At 48.8% G+C, this 23,977-nt stretch overlaps 3 protein-coding genes across 19 annotated transcripts in view; 2 read left to right on the forward strand and 1 right to left on the reverse strand.

Moving 5' to 3' along the window:
• IFT57 (intraflagellar transport 57) overlaps window positions 1-6,340 on the reverse strand; it is a 62,839-nt gene extending 56,499 nt beyond the window's left edge. For 3 of the 7 annotated variants that reach the window (XM_085878018.1, XM_085878017.1, XM_085878012.1), the window contains exons 1-8: window positions 6,229-6,335; window positions 5,720-5,838; window positions 1,703-2,016; window positions 1,297-1,483; window positions 1,039-1,157; window positions 746-827; window positions 570-650; window positions 296-415 (exon numbers count right to left, since the gene is read on the reverse strand). In XM_085878018.1, coding sequence (XP_085734144.1) covers window positions 296-415; window positions 570-650; window positions 746-827; window positions 1,039-1,157; window positions 1,297-1,483; window positions 1,703-1,998 — 885 coding nt within the window. In that variant the 5' untranslated portion in view covers window positions 1,999-2,016; window positions 5,720-5,838; window positions 6,229-6,335. Of the gene's footprint in view, window positions 1-295; window positions 416-569; window positions 651-745; window positions 828-1,038; window positions 1,158-1,296; window positions 1,484-1,702; window positions 2,017-5,607; window positions 5,841-6,228 lie in introns of all 7 variants that reach the window. The other 4 variants (XM_085878015.1, XM_085878013.1, XM_085878016.1 and 1 more) reach the window with 4 other exon arrangements.
• Window positions 1-23,977, forward strand: part of LOC147028049 (uncharacterized) — a 250,584-nt gene that overhangs the window by 130,484 nt on the left and 96,123 nt on the right. The window lies entirely within an intron of this gene.
• The window catches only part of USP40 (ubiquitin specific peptidase 40), a 131,982-nt gene continuing 115,632 nt past the window's right edge, over window positions 7,628-23,977 (forward strand). For 6 of the 11 annotated variants that reach the window (XM_085878024.1, XM_085878029.1, XM_085878030.1 and 3 more), the window contains exons 1-2: window positions 7,634-7,875; window positions 8,108-8,326. In XM_085878024.1, coding sequence (XP_085734150.1) covers window positions 8,110-8,326 — 217 coding nt within the window. In that variant the 5' untranslated portion in view covers window positions 7,634-7,875; window positions 8,108-8,109. Of the gene's footprint in view, window positions 7,995-8,107; window positions 8,327-23,977 lie in introns of all 11 variants that reach the window. The other 5 variants (XM_085878026.1, XM_085878033.1, XR_015057397.1 and 2 more) reach the window with 5 other exon arrangements.

The following is a 23,977-nucleotide window of genomic DNA, read 5'->3' on the forward strand; positions in this document are numbered from 1 at the left end:
CGGTCCGTGAATTATAGTAAGGATCACATGTTCAAATCAGACTCATATTGATCTCCTTTTTATTCCTGTGTCATATGACCAATAACATATGACCATTTCCCTATGAACATGTACATCACCATGGTATTGTTTCATATGCTGAGCCAGGACAAGCTCAAAGCTTATCTCAAATGAGTGTTGTATCTGTTGAAATGAGTGAAGATTTCAAATCATCACAAAGCCTCCCCACTTCCACAACTTATCAATAAAGATATTACAATGTGATATTATCCGGTTCTTCGGTTGTTAAACTTACTTTGCAGTCAGGCTGTACAGTGAGCCTCAGCTGTGGAAGAACCCGTTCCAGCTCAAGATTCCACTCTTCTTTGTTAACCTGAGGCTCGAGCACAGATTCAGGATGTCCTGGTGCAGAAGGCTGGGAGGGTAAATCAAATGGGAACCATTCAATCATAAAGAAATGCAAGCTCTTATCCATGGGGGAGAGCCCTTAATTGGATAACAATTGGTAGAGACACAGGGAAGTTGAAGGAATGCTGGTAGAAAGTGTAGGGAGCAATTTTAATACCCACGCCATTCATATGTCGCCCATCAAGGTCCAGCAAAACTTCTCCCTCCTCAGAATCATCATCATTATTCCAAGGCTCCTCCACCTGCCCAGACAATTGAGCAAGGATCCATTTTTTAAGAATGCACCTCACACCGCTCATATGCTTTTTAAGATTTTGCAATCGAGAGTGTCACTTGCCTCCACATTGTCGAGATTGAGCTCAGCCCCTTCCTCTTCCAACAACTCCTGCTCTTCTTCGGCCTCCTCGGGATATCTGGGTCTAGGTGAGTATGTTGGAATGAAGAAAAATGAACACATTCACCAATCGACACTGTTATGCTTTCCTTTACATGCACAGACTCAAAATAAAACATCACAAATGTAAGAGTTCACTGGACTACCACCAACTGAATACACCCCTTCATACAAGCCTGAACGGAACTAACAAGTGTGCATACACAACCGATGTGCATACACAACATAGCACACACCTCTGCCAGGAAAAGCCAGAGAACTTCAATGCATGGTCAGTGAGCCGATCAAGAACCAAGCACACACTCTCTCCAAAGCCCACCTTTAAACGAGATGGTGGAACATCTACAGAAAGATCCTACAAATGAATGAAAGGGTTCAGGTTTGAATTAGAGAACAAAATGAGAAATCAGGTACTCTGTATCATCGTACACTGGTTCACGTCATAGTAACTACGTAAGGCTGCGTGTATTTCAGAGAGAAGGGTGCTAACTCACCACAGAGCGCAGAAACTCCAAGATAGATGCCACAGTAACATTTGGATCATTTGATTCGAGAAAAGTGTGCCCATCCCATTCTCCAAAAGCAGCCCTTTTTCCCTTCACCATTGCCATTAGCCAAGTGCACAGAGAGGCAAACAGGTGAAACTGTTCACCAGGGTTTGTTTGCAGTGCAAAGTAATGCCTGTGAAAGAAGGCAAGAGCATCAGACGAGGAAAGGCCCCTCCCAGTCTGCCAATTGTTAACCATGGAAAACAAATCGTTTGGTTAATTAAGGAATAAGAAGACCACAGAGAACACAAGACCAATTTAATAATAAAATGTTCAACTAAACCAGAGTGTGGATTGAAGGTTAAAGAGCAAAACAGCTGACTTGCGGCACATGCCATGGAAACATCCTCACCGAGGAAATGCTTTGAATCCAACATGACGCAGAAATTTTTCCTCAAAGTCCAGGATTTTCAGCTTTTCCAAAACATTCTCCATAATCAGGACAGCAGCAAATGCTGCACCAGGCCCCTTATCTTCGTCAACGTCACCATGATATCTCTCTCTGGAGCTTGCTACCGCAACCGCCCCTTTAAACCCGTCAGTAGCTTCGCCACGCTCTGTATCCATGGTCACCCTAGATTGGCTGCTTCTTCGACGTCGACCTTCAGCAGTCACAACCCGGGCGGCATGCAAATCTTCGTCGGCCATTACTTGTCGAGGTTAATTCTGGGAACAGCAAAAATGGAGAAGCATTTCATCAATTGCAGAACAATGGAGATATACAATAGCAAAGATTGGAATGGTGTCAGTAACAAAAAGGATGACAAAAAAGATAGAATTAAATGCTTCATCGATACCTCAGGATACCGTATTTACAATTTTGTATATTCAAAGGAAGAGGACGATGTTTTTCATGTAGTATGCAAGTATAGTGGAATTTTGAGTACCTCTGCATTATCTGTGTCGATATTGTATTGGAAGCAAGACATACTCGGCCATGTTAGCAGCCTGATGCCCTTGTCATGTCTCCTACCACATGCTACACCATTCCAATAGTTGTGTGACTGTTTTACCATGAAGCATGGTTTTACCGTTTTTACCCACCAATCATCGTTTTTAGCTCACCTGGACTTTAATCAGGTGAGCTTATGCGATCGAGCAGCTTCCGGAGGTGAGCGAGTCAGTGAGTCAGTCAGTCCGTAAACACTTCAGTCATTATCACTTGAACCAAACACATGATTTTGATGAAACTTGGCCACGACCTTCATATCTGATGCCTAATGGAGGTGTATTGACCACATCAAAATCTGCACTCATTGAGGGTGTTTACGGGCAGGGGGAGGGGTTGACCTCCCCCCACCTCCAATAAAAAATTAGGAATTTGTCCTCTTCTCCAAAACTACACACACCATTTCAATGAAACTTGACCACAGCCTTAATCACCCGTAATGTACCAAAGTGTATCGACCATATCAAAATCTGCACTCATTAAGGGGTCTACAGGGAGGCAGGGGTTGAACCTTCCCAAAATAGGTATTTGTTGTCTTCTCCGAAACTACACACATGATTTTGGTGAAACTTGACCACAACATTCTTCACCCATGATGTACCAAAGTGTATCGACTACATCAAAATCTGCTCTCATTAAAGGGGTCTACAGGAGGGTTTTGATCCCCCAAAAATAGGTATGAGGTGTCTTCTCAGAAACTACATAAATGACTTCAATTAAACTTGACCACAACTTTCATCACCAGTGATGTACCAAAGCTTATCATCTGCATCAAACATCTGTGCTGATCAAGGAGGTCCATTGATGGGGGGGGGGGGGGCGAGTTGACTCCACAAAATAGCTGTTTGCTCTCTTCTCTGAGCTGCACACAGAATTTCAATGAAACTCTACCACAACCTTCATCACCCTTGATGTACCAAAGTTTGTTCACAGCACAAAAAATTCAGGGTCTATGGGGGTCTACAGGGGATTTGAATGACTGTTTCTCCTGATCCAGGTGAGCTTGAGGACCTGCGGTCCTATTTTTCTATCTTGGTGCTTTTCCACTCTTTGGCCGAGTTTCTAGAGGAGAAAAGCCGATTTCCTTTATTTCTCGGTTGATCTTCAGAGGGCGAATGATGTCACTTAGAAGAACAGAGAATACGGAGGACTTGTGCCTTTGCGAGAAGTTCAATTCCAGTTGACACCGAATTGGAATTATAACCAGTGAAGGATCACTTTTGCGTGACGTCACTTTCGTGATCTGGTTGTGGATTCGACTTCATAATCATCATGTGAATTATTCGCCAGTGCCTGTGCTCATTATCTTGCCAAAACGAAGTTTTGCAAGATATGTGAGCCAGCTTGTATGTTTTTTTTTTGTTTTGTTTTTTTGTCTGTAATCACGTATGAAAAATTCTGCAGAGCACAGTTATCATCGGAAATTTTTGTAACTTCGCATATCAGAGGCCCATAGAGGTCCCTTTCAGCGCATAAAATTTTGAAGGTCAAGGTCAAAGGTCACTTTGTCGCAAATCAGGGGAGTCGACGAAACCCTTATTTTTTGAGTAATTTTGATCGGATCGCCTTCAAACTTCATGGGAATATAGTTCATGGTCTGGCGCTCAGCTGATTAATTGTTGGTGGCAATTGGCCTTGACCTTCATGGTTAGTGCCTCAGGTCAAACATATTTGACCCCAAGGTCAAATTTTCAAGTTTCAGGAACCATATCGTGTAGTACCTCAAATTGAACACCTCGATGAGTGCTTTCTAGATATGTCAAGCTTGAGACATTATGACGTCATTTGGTGACGTTATGAGGCAAAAGCATATTTTTCATGGTTACTCTGTAGAACGATTCTCATCGGAATCTCTCATAGGCAGATATTCCTCAAGGAGTCGCTCCTGGTGGATAGCAGCTCTGTTCACCTCAGTGTGACCTTAAAGAAGTCACACGTGGTCACCTTTTGGCAAGATACGGGTCACCCTAAGGGTGACATTGGTTTATTTATGTTTTTCTTTCACTCACGGATATTTCACATTTTCCCTGAAGAGACCAGCTTTTTTATCATGGACTTTTCAAGTTATTTAGTTTTCTCAACACCGTTTTCCATTTGTTTCAGAACGTGATTACCGAGTGGAGAGGGCTTTTATGAACTTGAAGCCGAATTATTACTCATGAACGTTGATGACCTCCGCCACCATAGGTGGACGAAGGTTATGTTTTCAACCGTCTGTTTGTGAGCAGGATATCTCAAAAAAGATATGAACGGATTTGGAAGAAAACAAACAAACTTGATAGGCAGGTTTTTTTTTTTTTTTTCTGTATACCTTGCCGAGGCTCGTGTGAGAGCTAACACACAACACACAGCAAGGGGGTGGGGGCATGAGACAAGAGGGGCGGGAGTGGGAAGGAAAAAACAGTGGGGAACAGAAACTTTAGGAGATCTGTGGAAGGGAGAGGGATGGGGGTGGGGAACATGGGGAATACAAGATGGACATCACAGGGATATTCAGGAAGGAAAGCAGGGAATTTGAAGGAGGTGGGTTTGGAGTGGATTAACGGGGGTAGAAAAGATCGAAGATTTGGATGGGGGATGATAAGAGGTGGTGGTGAACAGCTGTTTTGAAGGCCTGGAGGGAAGAATGGGATTGAATAGAGTGAGGGAGTTTATTCCAAAGGTGGGGAAAAAAGAGGAATGAAAGAGTAAAGGTGAGCTGTGATTCGTGATTTTGGTAGTTTTACCAGAAGGGGGTTGTTGGCAGACATTGAGCGCCCTGCAGAAATGTGGTGGGGACAAATCGCAGAGAGAGCAGGGAGGGGGGGGGGGTGGTGAGGCTGGAGAGGAGACGGTCGAAGACAGAAAGACCAGCGACCAGCCTAATGTGAGAGAGTGAGAGGCCCAAAGACTCAGCCTCATTGCGGGAGATGCCAATGATCCTAAATGCCTTGGTTTCCACAGCGGGAAGCCGAGAAAGGTGGGAGGCAGGAGCACCAGCCCAGAGGGGAGAGCAGTACTCCATCAGGTTGGGTGTGTGACAAGGACGAATTGATACGATTTTAGTGAAGATGCGGATCAGGATACTAATGTTTAAAAAAAAAAATTCAAACCGATTCTTCACCATTGAGAGATGGGGGACAAAAATGATACATAGCACGATATCTCAAAAAATTGTGAACGGTTTATGACAAAACTTGGCGGACGAGTTGGTTAGGTAAGAACAAGCCTATTAGTTGTTATGCCTGGTGTTGGCGTAATGGTTAGGGTGGAGGGCTTTGGATCCTCGGGTCCTGAGTTCAAATCCTGCTCAGCTGTTGAATTAATACCAGGTGGGGTTAACTCGGCCTGTCATCCTTCCGAGATCGGCAAAATGAGTGCCAGCTTGCTGGTATATTGTGTGGGAGTGGCGACCCATCGAGGATTGTGTCCAACGGCCACCTGAAGCAGGGGTCTATTGGTGAGGCAACACCAACGCTCTGCGCACAGTATGGTCCCAATCTCCTCCTCCTCCTCCTCCTCCTATCAGATGTTGGTTCAGGTCGGGACCCAGATCCGACCTCTGGGTGGGATACAAAACGTAAAACTGCTCAGCTCTCCCAAGTATCGTTCTCGTCCCAACGAACACAGCAAAACATTTTGACATTTGAAAAAAGTTACACAAAAGCGAAAACGTTATTTTGTGGTTTTTTTTTTTAATAACAGCACGAAAACCTTATCAGAGAACACTGCATGCTTAAAACGTTTTTGATGCTTAATTTGTATTTAAATATCGAAATGAAATTTTAAAATCTTATTCGATAACGGTTTAAAAAAAACCGCATACACTAATCAATGTTTTCTTCATACGATGTTGAACCGGTTGCCGGGGCAACGCGCTGACAGGATTAAATAATTACAGAACCAGGGTGAAAACGAAAATACTTTCACACCTCCTTCACCAAACTCACACAACGAGGGAAGCGTTTCATAGATCACGTAAAAGCAGAAAAAGGCGATAAAGAGTAAACGGACCAACAGCGTGGAACGGCGTCGTTGAACGGTGTGCGTCATGAAAATTACCGGAAAAGTCTCGTATTCACAAATTAAAGCCGTTTAAACTGTTAATTGTAACTGTCTACTTCTTTATTCGATTTTGCGGGTGATTTGACATCTTGCAGAATTTTTTTATTTTCATGTTTTTTTTTTTCTCTTCAAATACACCGCTTAAGATGCGATGCCATCGGGCGTTGGTTCTGGAAACGCGATGATCATTGTGCAACGATAAAAAAATATATATATAGAAATTACAATGACATAATGAAAACTTAAAAAGAGCGACAAACAAAATTCACGATATGATCGATATTTTCATACTTGAATGTACATTTAACAAGTTTCCCTGTAAAGCTTGTGGTTTTTTTTTTCTGCGAACCTTTGGGGAAAAACCCCATGAAGGATGGTGTGGAGGATGCAGAGCACTTGCCACTTTGTTTACTGTCAAATCTATCTATCTATCTATCTATAACTACAGCAATCTCTGTGTGTCTGTCTGACTGTGACCGCTGTTTCTCGACAACCACTGGTCCGATCTAATTTAAACTTGCCAGGTATATTGCTGGGGACCTGAGTATGTGCCTTTTCAAGGTTTGATATTAATCGGACAAGTGGTTCCCAAGTTATGGCCATTTATTTACCAAACCAATGACAGGACACGGTGCTATGACGTCACGATTAACGTCACAATTCTTCTTATTTATTTATATTTATTTATTTGTTTTTATTATTTATTTATTTATTTATTATATTTTTTTTGCATGTACGGGCACGCACTCGTGATTATAATTGTGAGAAAAATATAGTTTCGCAGTTCTTTTAAAGAAACTGTTATTCAAAAATGAAATTAACAATGAGATGACACGAAACATCTGGGGTGTGTTCGGTTAGCGAGCGGCTTGCAAGCAAGCGAACAAAGGAGGTGCTTGGCAAGCGATAGGCAAGCCGCTTGCTAACGGTACGACCCCCTAAAAAAATGTTTCAATATGTGAAATATTGTTATTACATCGATTATATTTCTTACGTCCTTTTTACCACCGATTATATTATTGTTATTAGGTTTGCTTTATTCATCCTTATTAGTCAAAAAAACGACCTAAGAACTAAGAGGTCGTCAAAGTTTTTGAGGTGCATCCGTATATTCATCCAGTTCAGTGAAAACTTCCTCCTTCTCTCTCTCTCTCTTTTCATAATCTGTGTCAGTAAAAAAACTTTGACGTATATTTTGGCTGTAGTCTTATAAAGCTACCGCTATATTGCAAGGCGCTTATCATTAGTAGAGAGTATTTAATTATAATAAGTAATAATTATGATTGAAGCGTGTAATCGCATCTGAGGGAAGTGATATTGAGCACTACAGCACTACAGTACTGTACTTGGGTTGCTCGGCAAGCAAAGTGTCACGTGTCCAGTTTAGGTGTGCTCGTCATTCAGGGGTAGTGACTACATCGGTTTGAGTGAACATCCGCTAATTTTATGGGTTTTTTTTTAGTGGTGAACTCTTCTCCTGTTGTGTTACAAACCAAGCTGGGATGTCGATTCTGACGTGACGCCATCGCTTGGTGTGTGTGGGCATCATTAAGTGTTTGAGTGAACCCCACCCCCTGATGAAAATTAAAATTTAATCCCTCGGTGGTCACTTGGTGTTTCCAGTGATTTCATCTGGGGGTAGAACCGACAGGTAATGTATGATTTTTGAACAAAGGTGGGATGTGTTGTGGGGGCGAACCTTTAAATCCGGAGACATGATGATGATGATGATGATGAGTTGTTTACACGTTTGTTCTTGTCCAGATATGTTTGGCAATCTGTTTGCGGAGGAGGAGGAGGATGAAGATAAGCCTGTGGCTATGCAGCCACTTGGGCAGGCTTCTCGCACACATGCTTCTTCAAAAGCCGCAGGTCCTCCTGCGCCACGACAGGCATCGCGGTTGTGTGGTATTTTGAATCAAGGTGCCACTTGCTACTTGAATGCGCTGCTGCAGACGCTGCACCACACACCGGAATTTCGAGGTGAGCGAAAACCTTGTCGATTGATCACACAAAATATTCCATTTGGTTGAGGGAGTGGTATGAGGGGGGGGGTAGAGATCCCATAGCACCAGAGGAGATTACCAAAAGCAGCGTGAGCTAAGGTAGACATTAATATGGTATGTGGCTTGGACCTCCGAGCAAGTCCACTGTCGATTTTACATTTTCTCACGTTGCATAAACATACACCAGTAAATTTTTCTAAAAGGGCTCTCCAGGTGTTTATTTGCATTCCTTGACACGTAATTGGTACACCACCACCACCACTAGTCCTGTGTGCTGCCACAATTGTGTGCTGAAAAGGCCTTTATAATGATTCAAAATGGTTTTGAGATGGTCTTCATGTTGAGAAATGTCATAATTTTCTTTGGGGCCATCACGTATTTTCTCAGCTCTCAGTCAAGTCAGTTGGAGGACTTTGTAATGTTGAAACATTTGCAGGACTTTTTAATGGTAGATCTTAAGTAGAACTTTATGATAGTGGTACATTTGTCAGACTGCGTTGGTAGGACATTTGAAGACCTTTGCGACGGGAGGACACTTGCAGGATTTGTCGACGGGAGGACATTTGAAGGATTTGGCGACGGGTGGACATTTGTAGGATTTGGTGACGGGTGGACATTTGTAGGATTTGGTGACGGGAGGACATTTGTAGGATTTGGTGATGGGAGGACATTTGTAGGATTTGGTGACGGGAGGGCATTTGTAGGATTTGGAGACGGGGGGGGGGGGGACCTTTGTCGGACTTGATGATGGGAGGACATTTGTAGGATTAGGTGATGGGAAGACATTTCTGGATTTGGTGACGGAACGGAATTTTGTCGGAGTTTGCGACGGGAGGGCGTTTTGTCGGAGTTTGCGACGGGAGGGCGTTTTGGCGGAGCTTGCGACGGGAGGGCGTTTTGGCGGAGCTTGCGACGGGAGGGCGTTTTGGCGGAGCTTGCGACGGGAGGGCGTTTTGGCGGAGCTTGCGACGGGAGGGCGTTTTGGCGGAGCTTGCGACGGGAGGGCGTTTTGGCGGAGCTTGCGACGGGAGGGCGTTTTGGCGGAGCTTGCGACGGGAGGGCGTTTTGGCGGAGCTTGCGACGGGAGGGCGTTTTGGCGGAGCTTGCGACGGGAGGGCGTTTTGGCGGAGCTTGCGACGGGAGGGCGTTTTGGCGGAGCTTGCGACGGGAGGGCGTTTTGGCGGAGCTTGCGACGGGAGGGCGTTTGGCGGAGCTTGCGACGGGAGGGCGTTTTGGCGGAGCTTGCGACGGGAGGGCGTTTTGGCGGAGCTTGCGACGGGAGGGCGTTTTGGCGGAGCTTGCGACGGGAGGGCGTTTTGGCGGAGCTTGCGACGGGAGGGCGTTTTGGCGGAGCTTGCGACGGGAGGGCGTTTTGGCGGAGCTTGCGACGGGAGGGCGTTTTGGCGGAGCTTGCGACGGGAGGGCGTTTTGGCGGAGCTTGCGACGGGAGGGCGTTTTGGCGGAGCTTGCGACGGGAGGGCGTTTTGGCGGTGCTTGCGACGGGCGGACGTTTTGGCGGAGCTCGCGACGGGTGGGCGTTTGGCGGAGCTTGCGACGGGAGGGCGTTTTGGCGGAGCTTGCGACGGGAGGGCGTTTTGGCGGAGCTTGCGACGGGAGGGCGTTTTGGCGGAGCTTGCGACGGGAGGGCGTTTTGGCGGAGCTTGCGACGGGAGGGCGTTTGGCGGAGCTTGCGACGGGAGGGCGTTTTGGCGGAGCTTGCGACGGGAGGGCGTTTTGGCGGAGCTTGCGACGGGAGGGCGTTTTGGCGGAGCTTGCGACGGGAGGGCGTTTTGGCGGAGCTTGCGACGGGAGGGCGTTTGGCGGAGCTTGCGACGGGAGTGGCGTTTTGGCGGAGCTTGCGACGGGAGGGCGTTTTGGCGGAGCTTGCGACGGGAGGGCGTTTTGGCGGAGCTTGCGACGGGAGGGCGTTTTGGCGGAGCTTGCGGCGGGAGGGCGTTTTGGCGGAGCTTGCGACGGAGGGCGTTTTGGCGGAGCTTGCGACGGGAGGGCGTTTTGGCGGAGCTTGCGACGGGAGGGCGTTTTGGCGGAGCTTGCGACGGGAGGGCGTTTTGGCGGAGCTTGCGACGGGAGGGCGTTTTGGCGGAGCTTGCGACGGGAGGGCGTTTTGGCGGAGCTTGCGACGGGAGGGCGTTTTGGCGGAGCTTGCGACGGGAGGGCGTTTTGGCGGAGCTTGCGACGGGAGGGCGTTTTGGCGGAGCTTGCGACGGGAGGGCGTTTTGGCGGAGCTTGCGACGGGAGGGCGTTTTGGCGGAGCTTGCGACGGGAGGGCGTTTTGGCGGAGCTTGCGACGGGAGGGCGTTTTGGCGGAGCTTGCGACGGGAGGGCGTTTTGGCGGAGCTTGCGACGGGAGGGCGTTTTGGCGGAGCTTGCGACGGGAGGGCGTTTTGGCGGAGCTTGCGACGGGAGGGCGTTTTGGCGGAGCTTGCGACGGGAGGGCGTTTTGGCGGAGCTTGCGACGGGAGGGCGTTTTGGCGGAGCTTGCGACGGGAGGGCGTTTTGGCGGAGCTTGCGACGGGAGGGCGTTTGGCGGAGCTTGCGACGGGAGGGCGTTTGGCGGAGCTTGCGACGGGAGGGCGTTTTGGCGGAGCTTGCGACGGGAGGGCGTTTTGGCGGAGCTTGCGACGGGAGGGCGTTTTGGCGGAGCTTGCGACGGGAGGGCGTTTTGGCGGAGCTTGCGACGGGAGGGCGTTTTGGCGGAGCTTGCGACGGGAGGGCGTTTGGCGGAGCTTGCGACGGGAGGGCGTTTGGCGGAGCTTGCGACGGGAGGCGTTTTGGCGGAGCTTGCGACGGGAGGGCGTTTTGGCGGAGCTTGCGACGGAGGGCGTTGGCGGAGCTTGCGACGGGAGGGCGTTTTGGCGGAGCTTGCACACGGAGGGCGTTTTGGCGGAGCTTGCGACGGGAGGGCGTTTTGGCGGAGCTTGCGACGGGAGGGCGTTTTGGCGGAGCTTGCGACGGGAGGGCGTTTTGGCGGAGCTTGCGACGGGAGGGCGTTTTGGCGGAGCTTGCGACGGGAGGGCGTTTTGGCGGAGCTTGCGACGGGAGGGCGTTTTGGCGGAGCTTGCGACGGGAGGGCGTTTTGGCGGAGCTTGCGGCGGGAGGGCGTTTTGGCGGAGCTTGCGACGGGAGGGCGTTTTGGCGGAGCTTGCGACGGGAGGGCGTTTTGGCGGAGCTTGCGGCGGGAGGGCGTTTTGGCGGAGCTTGCGACGGGAGGGCGTTTTGGCGGAGCTTGCGACGGGAGGGCGTTTTGGCGGAGCTTGCGACGGGAGGGCGTTTTGGCGGAGCTTGCGACGGGAGGGCGTTTTGGCGGAGCTTGCGACGGGAGGGCGTTTTGGCGGAGCTTGCGACGGGAGGGCGTTTTGGCGGAGCTTGCGACGGGGGGAGGGTTTGGCGGTGATTGCGACGGAAGGTTGTTTTGGCGGAGCTTGCGACGGGAGGGCGTTTTGGCGGAGCTTGCGACGGGAGGGCGTTTGGCGGAGCTTGCGACGGGAGGGCGTTTTGGCGGAGCTTGCGACGGGAGGGCGTTTTGGCGGAGCTTGCGACGGGAGGGCGTTTTGGCGGAGCTTGCGACGGGAGGGCGTTTTGGCGGAGCTTGCGACGGGAGGGCGTTTTGGCGGAGCTTGCGACGGGAGGGCGTTTTGGCGGAGCTTGCACGGAGGGCGTTGGCGGAGCTTGCACACGGAGTGGCGTTTTGGCGGAGCTTGCGACGGAGGGCGTTTGGCGGAGCTTGCGACGGGAGTGGCGTTTTGGCGGAGCTTGCGACGGAGTGGCGTTTTGGCGGAGCCACACGGAGGGCGTTTTGGCGGAGCCATGACGGAGGGCGTTTTGGCGGAGCCACACGGAGGGCGGAGCTTGCGACGGAGGGCGTTTTGGCGGAGCTTACGGGAGGGCGTTTTGGCGGAGCTGGCACGGAGGGCGTTTGGCGGAGCTTGCGACGGGAGGGCGTTTTGGCGGAGCTTGCGACGGAGGGCGTTTTGGCGGAGCTTGCGACGGGAGGGCGTTTTGGCGGGAGCTTGCGACGGGAGGGCGTTTGGCGGAGCTTGCACGGGAGGGCGTTTTGGCGGAGCTTGCGACGGGAGGGCGTTTTGGCGGAGCTTGCGACGGGAGGGCGTTTTGGCGGAGCTTGCGACGGGAGGGCGTTTTGGCGGAGCTTGCGACGGGAGGGCGTTTGGCGGAGCTTGCGACGGGAGGGCGTTTTGGCGGAGCTTGCGACGGGAGGGCGTTTTGGCGGAGCTTGCGACGGGAGGGCGTTTTGGCGGAGCTTGCGACGGAGGGCGTTTTGGCGGAGCTTGCGACGGGAGGGCGTTTTGGCGGAGCTTGCGACGGGAGGGCGTTTTGGCGGAGCTTGCGACGGGAGGGCGTTTTGGCGGAGCTTGCGACGGGAGGGCGTTTTGGCGGAGCTTGCGACGGAGGGCGTTTTGGCGGAGCTTGCGACGGAGGGCGTTTTGGCGGAGCTTGCGACGGGAGGGCGTTTTGGCGGAGCTTGCGACGGGAGGGCGTTTTGGCGGAGCTTGCGACGGAGGGCGTTTTGGCGGAGCTTGCGACGGAGGCGTTTGGCGGAGCTTGCACGGAGGGCGTTTTGGCGGAGCTTGCGACGGGAGGGCGTTTTGGCGGAGCTTGCGACGGGAGGGCGTTTTGGCGGAGCTGACGGAGGGCGTTGGCGGAGCTTGCACGGAGTGGCGCGGAGGGCGTTGGCGGAGCTGACGGCAGTGGCGTTGGCGGAGCTGCGGGAGGGCGTTTGGCGGAGCTTGCGACGGGAGGCGTTTTGTCGGAGCTTGCGACGGGAGTGGCGTTTGCGGAGCTTGCACGGGAGGGCGTTTTGCGGAGCTTGCGACGGAGGGCGTTTTGCGGAGCTTGCGACGGAGTGGCGTTTTGCCGGAGCTTGCGACGGGAGGGCGTTTTGCGGAGCTTGCGACGGAGGGCGTTTGCCGGAGCTTGCGACGGAGGGCGTTTTGCCGGAGCTTGCGACGGGAGGGCGTTTTGCCGGAGCTTGCGACGGAGGGCGTTTTGCCGGAGCTTGCGACGGGAGGGCGTTTTGCCGGAGCTTGCGACGGAGGGCGTTTTGCCGGAGCTTGCGACGGGAGGGCGTTTTGCCGGAGCTTGCGACGGAGGGCGTTTTGCCGGAGCTTGCGACGGGAGGGCGTTTTGTCGGAGCTTGCGACGGGAGGGCGGTTTGCCGGAGCTGGCGACGGGCGGGCGTTTTGCCGGAGCTTGCGACGGAGGGCGTTTTGGCCGGAGCTTGCGACGGGAGGGCGTTTTGCCGGAGCTTGCGACGGGAGGGCGTTTGCCGGAGCTTGCGACGGGAGGGCGTTTTGCCGGAGCTTGCGACGGGAGGGCGTTTTGCCGGAGCTTGCGACGGAGTGGCGTTTTGGCGGAGCTTGCGACGGGAGGGCGTTTTGGCGGAGCTTGCGACGGGAGGGCGTTTTGCCGGAGCTTGCGACGGGAGGGCGTTTTGCCGGAGCTTGCGACGGGAGGGCGTTTTGCCGGAGCTTGCGACGGGAGGGCGTTTTGCCGGAGCTTGCGACGGGAGGGCGTTTTGCCGGAGCTTGCGACGGGAGGGCGTTTTGCCGGAGCTTGCGACGGAGGGCGTTTTGTCGGAGCTTGCGACGGAGGGCGTTTTGTCGGAGCTTGCGACGGGAGGGCGTTTTGTCGGAGCTTGCGACGGAGGGCGTTTTGGCGGAGCTTGCGACGGGAGGGCGTTTTGGCGGAGCTTGCGACGGGAGGGCGTTTGGCGGAGCTTGCACGGGAGGGCGTTTTGGCGGAGCTTGCGACGGGAGGGCGTTTTGGCGGAGCTTGCGACGGGAGGGCGTTTTGGCGGAGCTTGCGACGGGAGGGCGTTTTGGCGGAGCTTGCGACGGGAGGGCGTTTTGGCGGAGCTTGCGACGGGAGGGCGTTTTGGCGGAGCTTGCGACGGGAGGGCGTTTTGGCGGAGCTTGCGACGGGAGGGCGTTTTGGCGGAGCTTGCGACGGGAGGGCGTTTTGGCGGAGCTTGCGACGGGAGGGCGTTTTGGCGGAGCTTGCGACGGGAGGGCGTTTTGGCGGAGCTTGCGACGGGAGGGCGTTTTGGCGGAGCTTGCGACGGGAGGGCGTTTTGGCGGAGCTTGCGACGGGAGGGCGTTTTGGCGGAGCTTGCGACGGGAGGGCGTTTTGGCGGAGCTTGCGACGGGAGGGCGTTTTGGCGGAGCTTGCGACGGGAGGGCGTTTTGGCGGAGCTTGCGACGGGAGGGCGTTTTGGCGGAGCTTGCGACGGGAGGGCGTTTTGGCGGAGCTTGCGACGGGAGGGCGTTTTGCCGGAGCTTGCGACGGGAGGGCGTTTTGCCGGAGCTTGCGACGAGAGGGCGTTTGGCGGAGCTTGCGACGGAGGGCGTTTTGGCGGAGCTTGCGACGGAGGGCGTTTTGCCGGAGCTTGCGACGGGAGGGCGTTTTGCCGGAGCTTGCGACGGAGGGCGTTTTGCCGGAGCTTGCGACGGCACGGCGTTTTGCCGGAGCTTGCGACGGGAGGGCGTTTTGCCGGAGCTTGCGACGGGAGGGCGTTTTGCCGGAGCTTGCGACGGGAGGGCGTTTTGCCGGAGCTTGCGACGGGAGGGCGTTTTGCCGGAGCTTGCGACGGGAGGGCGTTTTGCCGGAGCTTGCGACGGGAGGGCGTTTTGCCGGAGCTTGCGACGGCAGGGCACAAGGTTGCAACATTCTGAGTTCCTGCTCTGAATGTTCGTATAATGGTAAGCACTGTCTCAAACAACTTGCAGATGTGTGTGCAGAAGAAGTTCCATGTTGACCCACTATTTTCTCTTTCTATATTATTTGCCTTCAAAAGGTTGAACTATAAAATCAAACTGGAATGATGAACTCGTCTTGCTGATGAATGAACTTGAGCATGATCTGCATCAGCAGACAGGTAGAACAGTGGATCAAATCAACATAACGTTGACAGAAGTATGCTTACTCTCCATCATGGGAAGCAAGGAGAAGTTGGCGTTATGAGCAACAGTTGGTCATTTGTTTCCCTTCTTCCATTTGTTACCCTTTTTCTGTGGGAACAAAAGAGAGAGTGGAAAGGGGTGAGGGTTGATATAGGATGGAAGTGAGTCAAAGGTGCATCCGTCAGAGTGTGTCAGGGTCAGGGAGCACTTGGGGGTGAGTGACTGATTTTGACAGGGAGGGTCAGGATTTGGGGGATTGAAGGTAAGGACACTGACACTGGGAGAAAATTGAAAGTAATAGGGAAATAAGTGAAATACTATAATCACCTGACGTAATCATACTAAAATACTGTTACGGTTGTGGAAATTCGCAAACCACCATTCAGGTCCCATAGGTGAGATATCTCTGTAAGTACATGTGTAGTTAGCCCCAAACCCGTTGTTTAGAGGGAATAAATGTGATTCATTCGGGATCCGACGCTTTGAGATAGCCGTTTTTCTGTTCTATCTTTATTTTGAACCAACCGCCATCACACAACAACCACCAACCACAACGCCGCTTCACAACAACAACAACGCCAACAGCCACGACCTTTACTTTCACAACTCGCTCCCACATCATCGCATCATGCCATTCCCAAACGCACCATGACCATCAAACCACCACCATAAACCTTCCACCACCCTCACCTCCCTCCTTCTACCTCCATTCCCGCACCACCTGTGAGCACCGAGCGTCGGGCTGTCCTGGGCTCGTACAAGATACGCGCTGAGCCGCGAGTGCAAAATGCGGCCTTTCCGAGGAGAATTCGGATCAGGAATGCTACACGCCCACTTCTGATCCGTCCAATCAGCAAGTGCGGGGCGGCTTGGCCCCGCCTCCAGGCGCGTCTGTGTGGAATCGACATATGCAAATTCTAGGATCAGGGGAGATTCACGCCCCTTTTCTTCCGTCCAATGGGTGAGCGTGGCTCCGCCCCCGAGCTCATCCTGATCCGGAAATTTGCATATGGGTTCTCCTGCCGGGCTATAAAACGCCAAGCAGAAAAGCAGAGTGGAGTGTGGCAGAAAAGCGAAGAGAGTTTTGGGGCAGAGAGAAAGAAGAGTTGTTGCGCAAGAGTTGTTGTTGCGAGGCAGTCAAGTCGGGTTGGAGCGCGGAGTGGAATCGAGAGGCGAGGGCGTCCAGGTGGTTTTCTGCAGTCGGCTGAGGAGAATTGGGGGAAGAGTCCGAGGAGCTCTGGTCCGAGGCAAGGAAGTCGGCGACGAGGTCGCGGTGGAATCTCTCGTCACGGGACCCAAGCAAGCCAGCTATACTCTTTTCCCAGAGCATCAACAATTCCCCCTTTCCCCCGCGCTAAGAGTGCGAAAAGGGGGCCCCGTTCCCACCCCACTCCAAGCGGTGCCAACGAAACCCGCGAAGGAGCACGAAGTCGGGGCACCGCCGCACTGCCACATTTGCGGCTCATCATGAAGACGTGGGTAGGACCCCCCCGGTCTCGCGGACCTGACCGCTCCTTCATTGGCCTACGGGCCCGTCTGCCCCCTTGCCTATGAGGGTGGCTTCTTTCCTTTGCTTTTGAGTAAATGTGTGTCAGTGCCAGTCTGGTGAAGTAAAACTGTTTAAGTGTTGCCGTGTGTCGGTCTTAGTCGGTAGTATCTCTGCGTCATTGTTTCTTTTGTTGCATTTGATATATGTGCATTCTGTTTGGCTGTATATGTGTGCTCTCCGTGTGCCGCGGAATAAATGTGCATTATGTTGAACTGTTTTCCCGTTTCGCTTCGTCTTTTCTTTAATTGAATCTCCATCTTGCTTCACGTAAAGGGTTTGTTCGTAGTGGGCTTAAAACGCCCGATAATTAATCTGAACCGTCGAGGCCGACGATAACACCGCTCGGTTATCCCGATAGCACGGAACGGACCGCTTAAGCTGTTCGTGTCCAGAGTCTGCCTGCGGCGAGGTACGATCACCCGGTCTACCATCTAGGTCTACCATCGGGTACTTAGGTAGGTTGAGTTTGGTGAACAACCCTATCCTACGCGGGTGGCCGATTGGCACGATTGTGGTGAGGTCGAAAGGCCCACCCGTGACTGGCTCCGGGCGATAGTTCCCGGAGGGTCACGACTGAATTGTCCGTCCGGTGGGCGACGTGCCGCGATTTGAGTCACGTGGTCGATCGCACGCCGGCGGGCGCGAATTCGCAACAATACACAACTTGGTAACTGTCTTTTTGACCGCGATACATTCGGTCATTACTTATCCAATCTCAACCAAGGTTGACAGGAGGATGATGGAGGTTGCAGCGACTTCATTTGCTCCTCTGCCCAAAGGGGTTTTCTGCGTTGGGGAAAATCCGTGTAGAGGTGTACATCTGTGTTAAGGTAGCTAATCATGGCGTTTTTACAAGGCTGCTTCGAAAAACAGAAGAAACTAGAAGTAAAGGGCACTCAGGAGAGCGCATACCTCCACCACATAATGCTTGATCCACGAACATATCGGGCCCAATACATTTTTGAACGAGATCGACGCGCATGAAGAAATGCCCCCAAAAAAAAAAAATCGATTTTTTTTTTGAAAAAACAGTTGCAAAATTTTTTTTTTCTCTAACATTTTTTTGGGGGGTGGGGGGTGGGGGGTTGGAAATCACTTAAAACATCTAGAAATGCAAAAACAAAAATTCAATTTTTTTTCAAAATGGCCGCCACAGCGGCCATATTGGACTTTGGTTCAAGTCCAAAATCTAATGGCATGATCCTTGGACCATACCTAATCCCCCCACCAGGTTTCGTCGAAATCCGTCGAGGAGTTTTTCCGTAATACCGTTCACAAACAAACAAACAAACAAACAAACAAACAAACAAACAGACAGGGGGTGAAAACAGTAACCTCCGTCCATCTTCGATGGCGGAGGTTAACTAGAAGGGCACTCGGGAGAGCGCATCCCTCCACCATGCAATGCTTGATTCACGACAACATATCGGGCCCAATACATTTTTGAAATATCATGCGATGTATCGTTTTTGGCCCATTTTCCAAATGGTGAAGAATTACTTTCGAGATTCAAAAATTCTCGAATCTGAATCTGGATACAGATTTTCACCAAAGTCGAATCAATTTGTCCTCGTCACCACCCAACGTGTCCACCGAGTTTCGTCTCAATCCGTCCACAACTTTTGGAGATATTGTGATATATGTATCAGTTTAGCTCTATCTCTCAATGGTGGAGAATCACTTTAAACAATTCTAGTAGCCGGGTCCAGATCCAGATCTTCACAAAAATCTAATGAGTTCGTCCCTGTCACACACACAACCTCTCCACCAAATTTCATCCGAATCTGTCCACAACTTTTTGGGATATCCTGCACACAAACAAACAAAAACAAAAGACATCATGCAGAGCACTATACTTGCAAAATACACCCCCCTCTTCATAGGTTGCCATGGATACATCAAATTGTCCATTTAATTAGGGCTTCAAGCATGGCTGAAGCTCTATTGAAATCGTTAGTATTATTATTAAAGGCGTTTTTATGTTCTACTGACCGATTTTGTGGCGGATCTGGAGGGAAAACTGTTTGATGAAATTGAACGAACCTAAACAGGATAATTACTCACCACCTGAAGTTTATACTATGAAACATTTGATGACGTAGGTCACGTGGTATGGTGGCCATATTGGATTTTATCCAAAACCTAAAAACATCTTCTCCAGAAGGGATAATCTGACAGCCTCAATCTTTTGCACACATTTGCTAAGTTGCATGGGAATGTAAAGTTGTTAATTTGGTTGAAATCTCTTTAATTTATATGATTTTAAATGATGCCGATTTGCCTCATTAAATTTTCAAAATATGCAAATGAGAGTTGAAAAAATTTAATGACAGATTTAGATAGTACATAAACAGGGGACTCCCAATATATTTATACGATGCCTGTATTTGACCCCAGTGAGCCCCCAGCGCCCCCCAAAGTTGAAAATGACCCATTTTTGAAATGTCATAAAATGAAAACAACCCTTGGAGTAAATTCAATGAAACTTATCCATTTAATTACTCTCCACCTGAAGTTTATACTTTAAAAATTTTGATGACGTAGGTCATGTGGTATGGCGGCCATATTGGATTTTCTCCAAAACCTAAAAACATCTTCTCCAGAAGGGATAATCTGACAGCCTCAATCTTTTGCACACATTTGCTAAGTTCCATGGTAATGTTAATTTGTTAATTTGGTCGAAATCGTTACATAATTCATATGATTTAAAATGATGCCAATTTTCCTCATTAAATATGCAAAATATGCAAATGAGAGTTGAAAAAATTTAGTGACAAATTTAGATAGCACATAAACAGGGGACTCCCAATATATTTATACTATGTCTGTATTTGCCCCCAGTGAGCCCCCAGCGCCCCCCAAAGTTGAAAATCACCCATTTTTGAAATGTCATAAAATAAAAACAACGCTTGGATGAAATTCAATGAAACTTAACCATTTAATAACTCTCCACCTGAAGTTTATAGTTTGAAAAGTTTGATGACGTAGGTCACGTGGTATGGCGGCCATATTGGATTTTCTCCAAAACCTAAAAACATCTTCTTCTCCAGAAGGGATAACCCAACAGCCTCAAGCTTTTGCACACATGTCCAATATTCAATGTGAATGTTAAGTTGTTAATTTGGTCAAAATCGTTATTTAATTTATATGATTTTAAATGATGCCGATTCGCCTCATTAAATATGCAAAATATGCAAATGAGAGTTGAAAAAATTTAATGACAGATTTAGATAGTTCATTAACAGGGGACTCCAAATATGTTTATACCATGTCTGGACTTGACCCCAGTGAGGCCCCAGAGACCCCCAAAGTTTAAAATCACCCATTTTTGAAATGTCGTTAAATGAAAACAATGCTTTGATGAAATTCAATGAAACTTAACAACTTAATAACTCTCCACTTGCTGTTTATACTTTGAAAATTTTGATGACGTCAGTCACGTGGTATGGCAGCCATATTGGATTTTCTCCAAAACCTAAAAACATCTTCTTCTCCAGAAGGGGTAATACGACAGCCTCAAACTTTTGCACACATTTGCGAGGTTCCATTGGAATGTTAAGTTGTTAATTTCATCGAAATCGTTACATAATTTATATGATTAAAATGATGCCGATTCGCCTCATTAAATATGCCAAATATGCAAATGAGAGTTGAAAAAATTTAATGACAGATTCTGATAGGCCTTGAAGAGGGGATTCCAAATCTGTTTACACTATGTCTGTATTTTACCCCAGTGAGGCCCCAGAGCCCCCCAAAGTTGAAAATCACCCATTTTTGACATGTCGTAAAATGAAAACCAAAGAAGATAGACAAAAAGTGACCACATATTCTGGAAGATATTTTAACGTTCTACAAGTTCGCCATTTACATTAATATGCAAATGTGGAGTTATTGGACTTTTTTGAGGACTTGAAAATTTGTCCAGCCTCGATTTGTCCAATGTGAAGTTTTTCTCTATCATGTATTGCAATGGGTTTTTCAATCCTTCATTGATATAACATGAGGGACCCTGTAGCTGGGCCCCATTGCAGACTTGAACTAACTTTCTAACTCGGAAAACCCATATCATGTGACAGGGTGATGGTGTTGAAATTTGTTAAAATGGAGGCACGCCTTGAAGCCCGGGATTACTGGTTTACCAGTTTTAATTAAGATTGAAATTGACAATATTAATCAAAGCTCAAGTCAATCAGATCTACATTTATTATTTTTCAGATTGAAATTTGATGATTTTTAGAAGTTTAACCTTGAGTTGAACTTTTGACCTCAAATAGTTGCTCTCCCAATTCATTGGCCCCATCTGCAAATCCTGTTCAACTTTCAAGTCGATCAGATGAAAAATGACGATTTTAGAAATTTGTCCTCAAGATGACCTTTGACCTCAAAATCAATAGGCTTCTCAGTTGAGACGACCTCTACAATTTGGTGAAGCTTCATGAAGATCAGTTTTAAATTGTGATCTGTAGGCGATTGACAGACAGACAAAGTGGCAGAATAACGAAATCGACTGACCAATATACTTGAAAAATCTTCGATTTTGCAAGTAACAAATAGAAAACCAGACAGACAGACAGGGGTGAAAACATAACCTCCTTCCACCTTCGGTTGTGGAGGTAAAGCAACACTTACCCGATGATAATAGCATAATATTAATATTGTTAAACAATATTAATAATAATTATATCCCCTCTCCCCAAGAAGTTTTTCCTCCTTGGAGAAATGCCGTGTTAACGTGTATAAATAGCGTTTATGGGGCACCCCTAAAATATGTTTAAAAAAAAATCACATTATAAACCACAAACATGTGTGATTACTTTTTAAAACAGTTGCTATTGCTGTTTAACACTGACCTGAAAGGGAGGAAACCCAAAGTTCTTCATGCATTATATGCTTATCGCATCCACCACAGACTAACGGACACAAGCCTTGATCTACTGTAATCTTTATACCCCAGAGAGGATAATAACATGGCCCTTCCTACCACTCCTGTAGGGAGAAGGTGTGCTAGTAAATGAAAGCAACATGAAAAAGTGATGCAAGTAATAACTAGAGAGTTCAGAGAATACATTACCACGCACAGTGTTCAAGGATATAATTCAATTGATATAAAATAAAGATTGTAAAGGTCGTATAAAAAAGTTAATCCCGGAGGTTTACTGCCATTGAGGCAGTGGCTTTACACTATCTTGTCAAACACGTTACATTAGTTCTTCGTGCCTTTTGTTTGCATCCTTTATGATGTCCTTAAAAACAGTAAGTTTCCTGTTCAGAATGATTTTCAATTTTGTTTGACCGCCTGACAGGCAGACAGTAAGAGAAAAAAATCGTATCCGTGTCTGAAGAAAGCGGTGCAGTTTGACATTTCCTTCTCGTGATGCTCGGCTGCTGGAGCTATCCATTGTGTCAATTCAGTGTCTGCACTGCTTGAATGTAATTTTTTGATGGACAGATGGACATACCAGATATTGAAGCAGCTACACCACTTGGAAAGTATCTCATCCTCTGTGCATGTGCGATTGAAACAAATTCAGAGCCAAAGTACTACTAAACTGCAGATTCGTTTTCCAATTTGTGTTCAAAATGGAACATTCAATTTAAATTAAATTGTACCTCGATCATAAACAGACATAATTGAACCAATTGCTTAACCCTGCTTTTCGCTTCACGTACATGGGGTAATAATGAAATATATAGGGTGTCCCAAAAAAAAATACAACTTTTAAAATGCTTCGTTTGATCCTAAAAAAGCAGTAATTTTGTCACTAATGCTTCATTTCTTGGTGCAGAGACCCTGAAGTTTATTTTGATATCAAGCAAGCGCCAGAAAAATGCCAAGACTGACCGTACAACAACAGGCGGAAATTGTTGAACTTTGGCACCAGACGAAAAGTGTCATACAGGTGCAACGTCTTTACTCGAGACATTTCGGTATCCACTTGCGCCATGCACCAAACTTTCGGGCAATATAGTGCACCATCGCAAAGTTTACCAATGTGGAACCATCTGTGACCTTCACAAGGGTCACAGTGGTCGGAAGAGGACAGGTCGTAGTGAAGAAAATGTGGAAATGGTGAAACAGGCGGTCGTTCAGAGTCCAAAAAAATCGATTCAACGACTTTCTGCCGAGACAAACATTCATAAGAGCACCGTTCAGAGGATCCTTCACCAAGACATTCATGCCTTTCCATACAAAATTCAAACGGAAACGGTGCTTACTGATCAACAGAAACGCAAATGACGAGACTTTGCAAATTGGTTCTCAGGAAAGTTGGAGGAAGATGCAGACTTCCTCAAAAAACTTCACATGACGGACGAATGCCATGCTCACTTGTCCGGGGAGGTAAACAAGCAAAACTTTCGGTACTGGGGAACTGAAAATCCTGGTAATGCATCAACTGAACTGGCGCCTCGATCTGTTCTCAGTCACCATGTGGGTGGCGGTTGGTTGGTCTGGGATAATTGGTCCATACTTCTTTGAAGATGACCAGGGACGCACTTGCATGGTAAACCAGAGGAACTATCGTGAAATGATTCAGGAATTCTATCTGCCTGAGCTACGTACTCAGGCCCGTAGGAGAAACAGCCTGATCCAGATGAGAACCCAGTGGTTCCAGCAGGATGGGGCACCATCCCATACAGCCAGGGAAACGAGGCGTTTTCTCAACCAACATTTTGAGGGCCACTTTATCTCCCTCTACGAAGACGTTGAGTGGCCACCGTATTCCCTTGACCTTACTCCTCCAGACTTTTTCTTGTGGGGGTATCTCAAGGACAGGATCTATGGAAACCCGAGGCCTCAGACTCTTGATCAGCTGAAGGAAAACATCCACCGAGAAATCCAGAACATTCCTCAGGAAACGTTTCCCAAAGTGATGGAGAACATGACAACGCAGGCAGTGATCGGACAACGTGGAGCCTTCGTCGAACATGTGGTCTAACAGAAAACGACGATTCTATACCAAAATTTAAATTTTGGTGGCAATTTTCACATTGTTACAATAAACTTCAACTTTTCAGCTTTCTATCCAGCCATATATCTTTTTTTAAAATATGTTATGACCATCCTCTTTGCAGATGAAAAGTTGTATTTTTTTGGGACACCCTGTATATGTAAATATATTTGAAATAATGAGAAAAGGGG

The sequence above is a fragment of the Eptatretus burgeri genome, chromosome 4, assembly GCF_056783735.1.
Source record: "Eptatretus burgeri isolate ZD-2024b chromosome 4, Ebu_testis_v1, whole genome shotgun sequence".
Lineage (NCBI taxonomy): Eukaryota > Metazoa > Chordata > Myxini > Myxiniformes > Myxinidae > Eptatretus > Eptatretus burgeri.